At 56.5% G+C, this 14,204-nt stretch overlaps 1 protein-coding gene across 4 annotated transcripts in view; it reads left to right on the top strand.

Moving 5' to 3' along the window:
- Positions 1–2,907: 2,907 nt before the first annotated feature.
- The window catches only part of SSBP3 (single stranded DNA binding protein 3), a 53,826-nt gene continuing 42,529 nt past the window's right edge, over positions 2,908–14,204 (top strand). For all 4 annotated transcript variants that reach the window (XM_005521191.3, XM_005521190.3, XM_088060202.1 and 1 more), the window contains exons 1-4: positions 2,908–3,020; positions 3,132–3,204; positions 3,385–3,446; positions 4,006–4,090. In XM_005521191.3, the coding sequence (XP_005521248.2) occupies positions 2,965–3,020; positions 3,132–3,204; positions 3,385–3,446; positions 4,006–4,090 (276 nt within the window). In that variant the 5' untranslated portion in view covers positions 2,908–2,964. The remainder of the gene's footprint in view (positions 3,021–3,131; positions 3,205–3,384; positions 3,447–4,005; positions 4,091–14,204) is intronic.

The raw sequence follows: 14,204 nt of genomic DNA, 5'->3' as shown, positions 1-14,204 counted from the left end.
GATTCTGCCTTTTCCCCCTGGCACCTTCTCCTGCCTTCAGGCTCAGCGGAGCAAGATCTGTTGGGTACCCACCAGGTGGGTGCCATGCAATGCAGCCCTGGCATGGGAGACACCCTGACAGCTGGGAGAAATCCACAGGCAGGTGTTTAAAACAACCAGCTGGGTGATGGTTTGGGGGTTTTTTAATGACTAATGGTGCTTTAATTTCTGCAACCCCAGAAAAACTCCTGACAAAGAGAAAGTCTGGCCCAGTAAGGTAGCCCACAGATCACCCTCCACACCTTGGGAGCTCTCGGTAGCCTTGGTACATCCTCCTGCAACTCGGCTAGATGAAGCTGCTGACTTTGGGGTGTGGGGATTTATTTTTTCCTAAATTTCCTGTCATAACTTGCGTTAAAACTTTGCAGAGCCACTTAATTGCGTTCTGTGGTGGTGATGATATGAAATTAGTCTCCCTTCTGATCTTTAGCTAAGTTGGTCCAAAGCACCAGCTTATAATTTGCTCTAATCACCGGGTCGCGGAAGATGTGAAGGCAGGGCCGGTGCCCGGTGAATTCACACGGGCTGGGAGTTTCCGCCCTTGCTGTGCCGGCATTTGGCAGCTGGCAGGTTGGGCTCTGCCACCCTGGGATGGCAATATTGATAATTTCTTTTGGTGCCACTTTGGGAAGTTCTTGATCAACTGCTCTTGGGTCATTTCCCCTAGAAAAGGTTGGGAACTACAGCTGTCCAGAGGAGAGGAGGGAAAGCCGAGGTGGTTTCCTGTCTTCCTTCTCAGGCTGCTCCCTCCTCTGAGCATCTCAGAACATCCTCCACTCCTATCTGGAGACCTGGAACCAGACTGCTGAAGGCACCTGGAGAGGCAGAGATCCTGTCTCCCTCTCACTTCCCTAGGCTTGCTGCATGTCCCAAACTGCTCCAGGGGCTGGGGATAGGAAGTGGCTGGGTTTTGCCTACTCACCTATCCCAGAAAAATCATAGAGTGAGAAGAAAACAAGCTCCCGATGAACAGGAGCAGGGCAGGGCAATATTCTGGGCACAGAGAGGCCCTTTTGCTGCCGTGGGCACAGCGCCCATCATTCCAGTGGCATTAGTGCTTTCCACCTCCACGCAGGAGGTACAGCATATCATGGTATTATTTTTAACCAGGGATATTTAGTGAACTTCTCACGTGCTGCTGGAGGGTCAGATTTATCCCATAGCCTCAGTCCCAGGGGACACTCCCAGTTATTTTTGAAGCCATCAGAGCAGCAGAGGAGCAGAGGGATGCAAAGGCTCAGGAGACATGAAGTCTGTGGTTTGTCTGGCCTGTCCCTCCGGTCTGTGCCACACAGGCGTGCGTGGAGCAGAGCCCCACACTCCTGCCTTGCCATCCCCGCCGTCACCCCGGCCCCCCACCACAAACCCCAAAACCTGGGCGAAGCCCCAGATTTTCCCTTTCTCCTGAGACAATCTCGGACGCCTGCAAGTTTTGATCCTTTTCGACCTACCGCATTGCAAGACTTTCTTCTTCTTCTTCTTCCCCCCGCCCCAGTTCAATTTAAACCTCAATTTAAACCGTGAAGCGAGTTTGGCCCTGCTCAGGCAGGTCCCGATGGCCGTGAACATTCCCACGGGCGCCGCAGCGCTGCCGCCGCCGCGGGAATCCCTCCCATGGCCCGCGGCTCCCCACGCCGCCGCCCCGAGCCCCCCGGGCCTCGCACGGAGCGCAGGGCCCCGCTCGCACCCGACATCCCCCGTGTTTCACGTGTGACCTCCCCGTTCCAGCAGCGGGGAACTCAGCGCACAACCCCAGCCAAGCGCGCAGCCGCCGTCCCGGCTGGTTTTTGTTCAGCCACTCACTTCGGAGCTAGAGGTGAGGCCAGGGCAGGGGGAACGAGCTGTTTGAAGCCTTTATTTTTGTGCTGCTCCAACATCTGTCCCCACCGGCACTGCCACCCGAGGCCGGCACTGATGGTTAGTTTGGTGGGCTCCTGCAGAAACAGATGTTGGTGGGGAGAGGGATGCAAAGCCCTGACTCCTAAATTAGAGGTGCCCCGGGACACAAGCGTGGCCTTGCCCAAGCCCCCGGAGAGAGGCAGAAGGGCTCCCCACAGCCCACGCTGCGCGACCCCCACCCAGCCCGGAGGGGGTGGCTTTCCCCGCGTGTTTTTTAGAGCGGCCAAGCGAACAAGACCCGTGACCGGAGCTCGCAGCCAGGACAGGCTGGCCCCGGGCTCCGCTCAGCCGGGCGCGCCTGGCCCCGAGGTGACCGCCGGCAGCCCGGTGCTGGGGTGCGCGGAGCCGGGCGGGACCCGCCGGGGTCGGTCCGGAGAAGCAAAGGCGGCGTGCCCAGCCCTTCGGCCGCCTCCCTTCTTCCTTCTCTCTGTCCCTGCCTCCCGCCGGGTCCGTCCCGCCCGGCCCCGGCGGGTCCCGCCCGGCGCCGCGGAGCGGCAGCGCCCGCCCGGCCGCACCGCCGCTCCCCGCGCCCCCCCGGCGGGCGGTTTCAAGTCCCCCCGTCCGAGGCCTCGGCGTTGCCGGCCAATCAGCGCGCGCTGCGCGCCGCGGCCCGCCGCCTTAAAGGGCCCGTGCGCCGCGCGGCGCTGGGGGGGCGGCGCCGCCCGCCGGCCGGGCCGGGCGCGGGCTAGGACCGCGCCCCGCCGCCGCCCGCCCTGCCTGCCCGCCGCGGGAGGCCGCCCGCCGCCTCCGGAGAGGGGCGTGGCGCGGGGAGGCCCCGCCCCAGCCGGGCGGTGATTGGCGGCAGCGGGCGCCCGTCGGCGGCGGGGGCGGCGCCCGGCGCGGCCACGTTCGGGTGCGCGGCCAGCGGCGCGTTGGGCGCAGCGAGCGGCGGCGGGCGCGGGGCGATGGGGGCGCGGCGGCGGCCGGCGCTCGGACAGCCCCCGGCACCCCCGCGGCGGTGGGCCCAGCGGCTCCGGCGGCAGCGGCGGGTCTCGGCGGCCGCCCCCCTCCTCCTCGGCGCGGACCATGTTCGCCAAAGGGAAGGGCTCGGCGGTGCCCTCGGACGGGCAGGCGCGGGAGAAGTAAGAGCGGCGGCGGCGGCGGGGGGAGCGAGGCGGCGGTGGCGGCGGGCGGCTTTGTGCGGGGCGGGAGCGGGGCGCCTCCTCCTCTGACCCGCCGCTCGGCTGTTGCAGGCTGGCGCTGTACGTCTACGAGTACCTGCTGCACGTCGGCGCCCAGAAGTCTGCGCAGACCTTCCTGTCCGAGGTGGGCCCCGCCGCCCCCCCCGCCCTTTGTGCGCCGCCGCACGCCCGCCCTCCATCTTGCGCGGGGCGGCGGCGCCGCCGGGGGGTCGCCGCGCGTGGGGGCCCACGCCCACCCGCGACCACCCCCCACCCACACCGCCCCCCCTCCCAACCCACCCCCCCGCCTTCCTCTCGCCCGCAGATCCGGTGGGAGAAGAACATCACGCTGGGCGAGCCCCCCGGCTTCCTGCACTCCTGGTGGTGGTAAGTGCGGGGGTGTCCCGTCGCGGGTGGGAGCAGCCCCCCGGGGGTGGGGGGGTGCCCGCCGGTGGCGCGGGGCCCCGCGGGGTGCAGCCCCGGTAGTGGCGTGAGTCAGCAGCGGCGGCGAGTCCCGAACCGCCCCGGCTCCCGCTCCCCGCGGGGCGTCGAGGCGCGGCGGAGCCACCCCCGGCCCCGCGGGAGCGGCGGGCAGGGCTCCCGCTGGAGAGCTGCCGGGCCAGCCTCAGGCACCGGGCTGTGCCGGTGCCACTGGGGCGCCCAGGGGAGCCGGGCTGGGCGGCTGCGAGAACTCCCTGAAGTCTCACGGGGGTTATCCCTTCAAGGTGTTGCCTCTTAAAGGCTACTTCGGCTTCCTTAAGCAGCCGGCATCCCCGCTGCTGGCGGTCAGGTCGGAGCAGTGTGACGCTGGGATGCGCAGCTGGATCCAGCTGAGGTCCCATCCCAGCCGTGGGCCCCGTGGGTGGGAAGCCGCTCACCTGCACTGACCCGGGTGCCCGATCCCTGATGAGTAACTGCTCTTCTCCTGTCTCTCCCTGCCGTGCAGCGTGTTTTGGGACCTGTACTGCGCAGCTCCCGAAAGGCGAGACACTTGTGAACATTCGAGTGAAGCCAAAGCCTTTCATGACTACGTGAGTAACAAGTTTCTAATCCTCGCGGTAATTACGGCGTTGGGGAGCTCCGGCGCACCGAGAGCCAACCTAACGTAACCAACTGGCAAAAAGCGTGGGGTTTTTTTAACCAGCAATGTTCTGATTTGACTGAACAGTATTTCATAATGTTGCAATTATGTAAATGAGCTCAGATACTTAAGCACTTAAAGGCATTCGGGCTAGTGGTTGAATTAAGAAGTTTTGCATAGCAATGGACAACAAAGATTTTATAGAGGGCCGATGGTGAGATATTTCATGTTGAGGACACTGTGATGGTGAGATGTTTCATGCTGAGGACACCTCCAAGGGTGGGCGGGGGTTGGATTTTGGTGGGGAGGAGAAGGGGGAATTCCCCAAACCACTGCTGAATGCCCCAGTTAATATCTTCTTGCCTTTGGGAAGGCTGAGGGCTTCCTTGGATTCCTGAGTCCTCCCTTGATCCCAGCAAGGGAGAGGTGTTGTCTTGTTGAAGCCAGTGTTGCAGACACCCGTTGGTCGGTCGTTGCGTGCCTTGGCTCTCCATGGTTTGTGCTGCTCTCCACAGGGGTGGCAGCATGACCCAGGGATGGATGGTGCTTCTGGGGTGGCATGCTTGAGTCTGAGGTGTCTCCTAGAGAGCCCCTCTTGGCATGGGTGCATGGCATGTCTGCCCAAGTGGGTGACGGGTGGGCTGCCCACTCCCGTCCCGCACGCGGTGCCCGTATCCGCAGCATTGGGAGGAATTTGCATCAAAGGATTAGTCACCTGGCTGCGGGCTTGGACCCCAGTCAAGTGCATTTAAACCTTGTAGCAGGAGCTGGTTTTGTCTGCTCCAGGGAGACTATGGCATGGAAACCATTTTTCCTTCCTTCCCAAGTTTCTCGTTGCCTCAACATGCCACGCTTGGGATGTGTGAGGGTTTGCTGGCGAGCAGTGCTGGGCGAGTGTCTCGAGGACCTCCACAGCGCTCTCACATGCTGTGTCCTCTCACACGCTGGACACAGCGGTCGCCCTGGGGCACGGGCAGTGACCGAGGGGCTTGGCTGTGTGCTGAGCTGCCTCTTGTCTCTTCCCACCCCACTGGGTCATGGGAGAAGTGTGTCTGGGTATTTGCTAGGTGGAGTTTGTCTGTCTGTCCATCCCTGCTGCCGTTGTCTGCATTGCTTGTTTTCACTGGGTTGGATTAGGATGGTGAACTCCTGAACAAAGGGTCAGAGCTGACAACCAGCGGCATGTCTACAAGTTGTTTGCTTCTGCTCACTTTCTGGATGTTTTGGGGCAAATTGTGGGGGTTTTGGGAGCCCAGATAGGACAGCAGGTTCATCAGGAGCAAGGCGAAGGTAGATCTTTGGGCAGAAGAGCCACAGGTGAAGATGACATTAGCAAGCAAGACATGGTGATGCTCCATCCACAGCAGCCTCCTCATCGTGTCTGAGGATTTAGTGTATTTAGAGAAATTAATCTTTTTTTAGCTTGGTAATAATTCTAACAATAGGCCTGAGTGCATTAGATGATTCGCATAAACTTCTTTAATACACATTGCTTTAAGCTTACGGTAAATAGACACAATCCTGATTGTTTTTAATTCTCGGTGTAACACAGTTTTGTAACAGCCCCAAGTGCTTTACATTTTGGGTAACTCCTAAGAAGATTTTCATTCCCCTGTGCTTTGGCTTGGTGGCACTGGGCTGGTTTCCCCAGGCATGTTTTGACCCCAAGACAGGGCTTGTGCTTCTCTGTGGCATGGCTGGTGACGGATGCTCACGGTACAGTCCCTCTCTGCGGAGTGTTTTCCTGGCACAGCGTGTACTTTACAGGGCGAGGGACCTACCTGGCCAAAACTTAAATATTGACCGAAGAACCAAACGATAACCGTGGGAGTGTGAATGGAGCCTTGTTTCTCTCCAGCTTCTGGGGCAGCCTGCTGGTACCGGTGAGATCGGTGGGCATTGTCAAACACCAAACCCAGCGACCCATCAGTGGTGCATGGCAGCTAAAACAGGATGTGAGCCCCAAATGGGGCTGGATCAGTGAGTCACGAATTGCTTCGTGTGGTGGTTGTGGTTGAAAATATCCCAGTCTTAAGTCTTGCCCCATGTTGGTAGAACACTGTATTTACACTTGGCCAGCAATGGGCAAACTCTGTGTGTCCTGCTTGGTGTTTGCCTAAAATATGGTGTGTGTTAACCCAGAGGCTGTGCTACTGTAAGGACAGAAGGAGGGGATGCTTTGGGAGCTTGGCATGTCACCTTCCAGAGCCAGCACCAGAGGGGTTCTTGCCTTGGAGACAAATCTTTGGGAAGGAGGAGCAGTTCCCCTCATTAACAGGGTGCTAACGGTGGGATTTGCATGGTGCGTCATTTCCACTTCATTTTCCAGCGTAACTGTATGAAAACTATTAGGAGCAGCAGGACAAATTGCCAATTCCCCTCTCCAGTCTTGAGTATTTAAATCTTCATCCAGAAATTAAAGTAAGGAGAAATCCCACTGCTCTTTTTTTGAGGGGACCCTTGAAAATTGTGGGGTCTTGTGAGCTCTTAGAAATACTTCTTACCTTTCCCCTAAGGCTTTTCTCCCAGGCTGGCACAAAAGCCTGCTGGGACTTTGTAGAAAGGTACTTGTTGGGAGAAGAATGATGGGAGTAGGTATTGACCTGGCACAGGCAGGAGGAATGCTGCTCTGCTCAACTCTTCCATCTCTGGCAGGTCTGTGTGTCTGTTCACACAGCTATCGAGTTGTGTTGGTTGGAGGGTTGTTAGTCATCCTCTTCCACCTGTACCCAAAGAGTTTATCCAAGGTAACAGCCCCTTGAGCACTCACCAACTCTTAAAACTCAACCTGTAGCCACTGATTTTGGGCTCCTCCAAGCCCCATGGCGAGCACGCCAGCGTTCCAGCACGCTCCTGGAGCTGGCGAGCTTGCAACGGGATCGCTCGTCATGACAGGGGATTTCAGCCGCCGCGTTATCTGGGAATTGGCTGATGGCTGGTCGCAGTTGAGCATTTCAACGCCGTGAAAGCCAATACAATTTGAGTTAGTGGTGATGACTGCCAGTTTAAATACCGCAGTGAATTTCTGTCAAAGAGCTAATACATAGAAAGGGGAATTGCAGAAAACTTGATCACCAGAACCACTTCAGTCGATTTTGGCCTCAAGCTACAGAAAATGAACTTAAATCTAGTTGACTGTTGCTACGTACTTTTTTGTGGTATTGCTCTGTCTGCACAGCCAGCTCATGTCAACATGCAGGAGAGAAAACTCGGGGTAGCCTTTAGGTGATGAAGACTTTGACTTGATCATTGCCTTCCTCTGTTGCCCCCAGTTTCCTCCTGAGAAGAACCTGTACTTGGGAGCATTTGGGAGCTTCCTTTGCAGCACAAGAACTGCGGAGCTGTGGCTTCAACTTGCCATTAACACAAAGAATTGATTTATTTGTTTTTGTTTTTAACTTTGGAAAGCTGCTGCAGTTCTTTCTAACTTGGATCTGGAAGGATGCTCTTCAGCAGTAGAGGTGGTTGCTGCTGGAAGTGCAGTGGTTGGTCTGGGAAAAGATGGTGTGTTTGGGGCTCCCGTCTTCCTGTCTTGGCTGGGGACAACCAGGGCTCCTTCTTTTTCCCCCATCTGAAACAGTCCCCCTTAGATTGAGATCTTGGGGATTATGGATGCATGGATGGATGATTAAGGCTTGCTGAAGTTAGTGTGCTCAGTGGGAACAAAGTGAAGCCCAAGAGGCTGGAAGGCCTTCAGCCTGCTGGCTGTACAGACTGGAGGTGTCCTAGGGATGGTTCTTTTATGCTGAATCTGACAATCACGCCCCATTCAGGTGTGGGACAGGCACCACGACCCAGTGTCAGTGTCTGGGTGTTCTTGGGCTGCGGGGGAGCACCATCTGCTCCCTAGGGTCTGTGTGGCCAGCTCATGGCATGGTGCCCTGGCAGGTGACATGGCCTTGTGGGACCTCTGGGAAGGGAGGCTCTTCATGCATGAAGGGTTTGGTGTGACTGTGTCCTCTCCCATGCCAGGCTCTCTTCTTGTTCCAGGACCAGTGAAGGTTTAAGACCTTGTTCCAGGCACCTATGGCTGTGAGGGTGGGAGCAGCAGGTGTGAGAGTGTTGATCCATGAGTACCTCTGTGGTGGTGCTCCATGGGAGCTTCTCCTGTTGTGTGCAGCCAGTGTATTGAAAACATCTTGTGTAGAAGAGGTGTTTCTGGGACAGGTTTAGTGCAACGAAGGGCCAGGGGTTGGGAACAACTTTGTGTGGTCTCTGTGAGCCCCCACAGGCATTGCCTGAGCCCTGGGCACGTGGCTCAGCAGTGGCACACAGGGCTCTGTCCTGTTTCCATGCGGGACTGCGCTCTGTCTGGGCTTCATCCAGCTCCACTCTGCAGGGACAAGGTTCCCTGGTAGATAACCAGAGAGAGGAGTTTCCTTCAGGAGTGGCAGGCTGCCAGGAGCAGCTGCAAAACTCCACATCACTTAAAAAAAAAAAATTGCAACAAAAATAAATAAATCCAGATATTCCCTCTCCTGGCAGCGCTAAGCTCGGCCTTCCCTCCCAGTTTAGGGTACTGGTGAGCCTGGGTGTTCTTTAAAGCCTGCTCTTGCTGGAGTACCATGCAAGGATGGATTAGTTTAATATTATATTTTAAACAAATGACAGAGCAACCTCTGCTGCCACACTTCTGCTGTCCAGCAGCAGGACCAGGCCATTTCAGAGCAGCACCTTTCCACGGGTGATGCTCGTGGAGAAGGCTCCATTGTGAAACCGGAGGTCAGAGCCCAAAGCTTATGTCTTAGTCTTTGACTGGGGAGCCTAAATATTTATCCTGTTCTGTCCCTAATGAAAACAAATTGTCAACAGTTGTTCAGTAACTGACTAAATTAAAATCTGTAATTAGTCAATTAGATTAAAGAGTTGGCACAACCTGATTGTATCATGCTGGTTAGGTTATTAAGAGAAAGGGTGTGATTTTTAATTACTGAATGCTAATTTTGACGGTTTCAAATAGAAACAGACGTTCCCCCCCTCCACCCCACCCCGAATGCCTCTGCAAAAGTAAGGCAGGGGATGGATTTTATATCAACAAATGGTGCAAACATGCAAAGTTTCTCTGGCTCCGGTCCGGGTGGGGGTTCTCCAAAAAAGCCGGGAGCGGGACGGGAGGAGAGGAAGGATTTCTTCAGCCCTGCCTGAGGGTGAGAGGGCAGGTGGGTGTTTGTACCTCGGGTGGGGACCCCTGCATGGCTGGGTGCTGGGGTCTGGCCCATGGAGGTCCTGCCCTGCTGCCCCGTTGCCCATCCCGGAGCGCGCGGGTCAGCGCGCCCTCGCCTCGCGCGAGCCCGCCTGCGGCACTGAGCCAGATTGGAGTATTTTATCTTTTTTTTTTTTTTTTATAGTACCTTTTAATCCCCCCCCCTCCCCCCAGTGCTTGAGAGGGGCCAGCTTCCAGTGGCAGGCAAAGCCCGCAGCAGGGAGGAGGAGGAGGAGGAAGGCCCTGCGTGGCGAGCGCGGCAGCCCAGCGCCATCCCATTGTTTGCCCCGGCGGCCACGTGGGCGAGCGCGGTGAGGCCGGCGAGGGGACCCGCTGCGGGGGGAGCGCCTGCCCCCGGCAGATGCTGGGCTCCGGGAGAGCACAAAGCTCGCAGCCCTGCCCTCCCCGGCCTTTGGGGGTCCCTTCGGAGGAACAAAGAGGGCGAGGGGCCACCGTGCCAAGCCGTGCCGGGGAAGCTGTGGCCGGCACGGGCGCTCCTGTCCGGCGGGCTGTGGGGAGGTGTTGGGTCAGGACGCCGTCTGTTGGGTACGAGTGTGACTTTCCTGTTCTCCTGATCATTTCCTTCCTTACCTTGGAAACTTGGATTTTCTCCTACCTTTTGTTCCCTATTTTTCTCTTGTAAAGCTGTCCCTGGTTCTATTGGAAACAGCTGCCAGAGCTGGTCCTGGGGAGCGGGTGGGGGGCTCTGGCTGTTTCTCCTCTCTCGCCGCTCACGCCCCCGCGGCAGAGCTGGCACTGCCGAAATGGCACCCGGCTGCTGGGGGGTGATCCGGGGGGAGCTGCTGCAGCCCGTTTGTTCCTGGTTTTCCTTAGGAACAGAGGGGATGGCAGAGGGAGCAGCACCTTGTGTCCAGCCTGGCTGGTGCTGGGATCTGCCCTGCCCTGCCTGCAGGACACAGAATGGGCTGGATCCCCATGAGCATCACAGCCTTGCCAGCGTCCCCCTCGTGGGTCAGGGAGGCTCCCTGACTTCTGCTGAGGCTTCTGCTCAGCCCACGAGCACATTCCTCCGTATTTCCCAGCATCTTCTTCCTCTGAGTCTTCACCCTGCAGATCCCTAAGGGACACCCCAGGGCTGAGGTCTCAGTGGAGCAGGAACAGTGCTTTTCCTCCGGGCTGGCAAGGAGCAACAATGTCTCTGCAAGTAAACAAATACCTCACCTGTGTCTGGGTTTGAGGTTTAGGGTTTTTTTTTTTTCTTCTCTCAAAACTCTTGGCCATGGCCACAAGTGCCGGGAGCTGAGTTCAAAGCTACAGCTGTGCAGTCAAGGGGGGATTTCCAAAATATGGGATAGCTTCTGGGTGCTGCTTCCTGTGTGTGATGGAACACTGCTACCCACCCACTGCCACCTCCCCTCATCCCTAGAGCGGTGACACCAGTCTCCTGTGCCAGTCAGGGTGACAAGGGTGACCTGTGTGTCTTGGGTAAGATTTGGGTTTGGATGGGGGTGCAGCTCTATGTGGTAAGACCAGCTTTTCTTTTGTGTTGGGTTTGTGCAATTTATGCATATATATATTTTTATAAGAGGAGAAATGCTCAATCTGCCTGAGCTTTATGTGGCATGCATGGTGACCGTTAGTATCAAAATTAGGCAGAAAAAAATGTATACATATGCAATTATATCTGTGGAATATGCACAATTAAGATGTACATGTGGATAAAGATAGAGGGGCACGTGCCTGTATATTTTGGAGTGGCGGGACAGAGCAGTGCTTTGTGCCTGGCCATCCAACGCCCTCCCACTTGCCTTACTCTTCCTCCTCCGTGGCCTTTGCCACCACCACCAGTGGTTTTTAGCAAGGTGATTTCCACCTCTGTGTTCCCCGGGCTGTGGGGTCAGTCTGTCTGTCAGTCTGTCTGTCCGTGTGCAAGGCTGCGCCTGCTGCCTTAAGATAAAGTCCAAAGGAAGACCTCTGGCTGTGTCTTGAGCTAACATTTTCTTTTTAATTTTTTTTTTCCTTAATGTTTCTGCATCAACCCTTGAACATTTGATCTGGTGCCTCTCCTCCTGGGGTGCGGCGGCTTTCTGTAGTGAAAATGAGCTCTCACCACCCCTCCTGCCTGCCTCAAACAGGGTCTGGAGTGGGGAGGGGGGGTTTCCTTCCCATTTTCCCTGGATTTGGGCTGGTTTTTTTACAGTCTGTTAAGGCTGAGCTTGCACCTATAATTGGAATTTTTTGGCTACAGACTGAAGCAGGGGGATGCACTGCAGCAGCTCTGACTTGCTGGTGAGCACGACCTGCCCAGCACAGCTGGGGTGCTGGCATCCCATGGCATTCCCAGCAGGTACAGCAGCCTACATCCAGTCCCTCCTACCTAGCATGGGATTTCCTTCTGTGTCCCACTCCTGTCCCAGTTCCTACCCACACAGCTGTCATTGTACCTGAGTCACTTGGCCCAGCACTGTCTGATGCCCACCATGACAAGTGGCTGGCTGGCATCTCCCTCCCTCCAGAACAGCCTTGCTGTCCAAATGGGACATCCACCCTGGGTGTCCCAATCCTTGGCTTTGCTTATTTACCCATTTTAGTAACTGTGAGGTGGGAAATGCCCCTCTGTCCCCACATGGGTAGCTGGCATTGCCCAGCTGTGTCCCCAGGCAGGTGGCTGCTTCCTGCCACAGACAGTGTTTTTAGCTCAACCTCGAGGTTGGTTGTTTGGGGTTGTGTTTTTTGCCTTTTTTTTTTTTTTTAATGAAAAAAAGGCAGGTCACGCTGAGGAAGGGGGCAGGGCACTTCCTTGAAGCACCCTGGTTTGGGGTGGGCAGATAAGGGTGCTGCGTCACTCTTGGCTCCTCTGCCCTGCCAAGCCTGGCAGAGCATCCTCCCTGCCCTCCTGCTCTGCCCAGCCCTCACTGGGTGCTCATCCTGTTTCTTGGGGGAAGTCCCTTTGGGATCAGGCAGCCTCTAGTGCAGAAGCTGCTTGAACCCCCACATCTCCATGCCAATGAGTGATGCTCACAGCAAGAAGGAGGGAGAGGTGTTTTTCTCCCCCTTAGTTCCTTTCTCTCGGAGAGCTGGGCAGCTGATGGGGTGTAAATCACACCCAGCCTCCCTGTGCCCATCTGGCAGCAGAATGGTGAGGGGTTGTTGCTGGTGGCAGCTTGGGGTGACTCCATCAAGCTTCAGCCCTGCTCCTGTGTCCCTGTGGCTCAGGGGGAGCGCCTGCTCCTCCCTCAGGAGCAGAACCTGGGTCTGCCTGTTGGTGCTGGAAACACTTCGGCTGTTGGGTTCTCTTCCTGTGCAAGGCGTGAAGCAGAGATGGGTCTGGTTTTGTGAGACCCTGTTGGGGTCTGGTATGGGGCAGGGACAGCCACGCTTTGAAATGCTCGCTCTCATCAGGGGGGCTTTTGGCAGGGTTGTGCTTTGTGGGATGTGCTTGAGGATGGAGGTGGGAGCTCATGAGGAAGCAAAGGCTGCTTCACATTGCGTATGGGTCCCTTTAGCCCAGCACAGAACCCCAAAATACATGGTTTTGTTTTATCCTGGGTATTACAGCACCAATAACACCCAGGTGCTTCACACCTTTGCCAGTCTCTGCTGGAGAGAAGGTCCAGGCTGAGGCTCCCAGGGCTCATTTCATTGTTAAAAGCAGATTTACTTGCTTGTCCCGGAGCCCTTCAGGCTGTTGTGGCACGTCCTGACAGCTTGTCCGTCCTTACCTGCAGTCATCAAGGAGTTTTCAACATGACTTATATAAAGGCTTTGTACTTGGATTGCTCCACCGTGCTGCACAATGGCTTCTTTGTCATCCTGCCAGCTAATTAATTTTAACTTTTACCGTTGCTCCAGCGCGGTGCATCATCCGCCTGGTCCATTTGAAGCTTCCCCCCCAACCTTAAGTGTTTTCCAAGCAGTTTGACTTGTTGCTGCTGAGCGCTGGAGAAACCAGCTGGTCCCGCTGGTGCTCATCTTCTGGAGAAGGAGCTGCCCTCACACTGCTGCGGGAGCTGGGGCTGGTGGAGGAAAAGCCATTAGGAGGCTCAGGTTTTCTCCAGTGGCTTGTTTCTCCTGGCTGGCAGCTGGAGATCCCCACAGAGAACATCCTCTGATGAAAATAACAGGCTCTGGCTCCCTGGCCGGTGATTGGCACCACGAGGATCTCACAGGCAGAGGTGAAAGCCTTGGCTGCATCTTCAGGACAAAACCCCTGGTGCCCAGGGATGTCTAAGCATGGGGGATGTGATAAAGGTGATTTCTGGAGGATTGGGCTCTGTTTGGTTGTGCTCTGGAAATTGGGTACTTTTTGCTTGTATGCTGTGAGCAAACACTCCAACACAGCATTCCTGGTGTAGCAGGGAGCTTACCCCTGAGCACCAGAGTGTTCACAGGGAGCAGAGCATCTCCTCAGAGCTGCCTGGAGAAGGACCAGGAGAGAGAGGTGACCCCAGCTGAGTGTCCCAGCCCTCGGGGTAGGGTGAGCCCCACGGTATTGTCTTTTCTGGGTAGGAGGGATGGAGATGGCCACATGCATAAACATCAGCTGAACGTGCAGCGTGGGGTTTGTGTGAGCTGTGCTGTGGCAGGGGGAGCTCCCCTCTGCTCGGGATGGGGACGGTGGCAGGTCAGGGAATATGGAATTGCTGCCTTTGTGTTTAATCTGGTTATAAGGATGGCTATTAGAGATAATGAATTTTGCCTGTCCCCACTGTTGTAATACAAGAACCCAACTGTCTTTCAACACCGCGAAGGTCACTCCTCTTTATTTCTGGTTGTAAATATTGCTGGTTACAGATGTTTGGGGTTGATGGACATGGCTAATTAAGTTTCTCCTGTCAGCTGGTTGGCAGGGTGCAGGGGTGCTGGCATGGAGGTGAGGTCAGAGGGCAGGATCAAAAGC

Source organism: Pseudopodoces humilis, chromosome 10 (genome assembly GCF_049639895.1).
Source record: "Pseudopodoces humilis isolate 2021_Gansu_Grassland_sample_001 chromosome 10, ASM4963989v1, whole genome shotgun sequence".
In the NCBI taxonomy this organism is placed as follows: domain Eukaryota; kingdom Metazoa; phylum Chordata; class Aves; order Passeriformes; family Paridae; genus Pseudopodoces; species Pseudopodoces humilis.
This window is presented reverse-complemented; position numbering and strand designations above follow the sequence as displayed.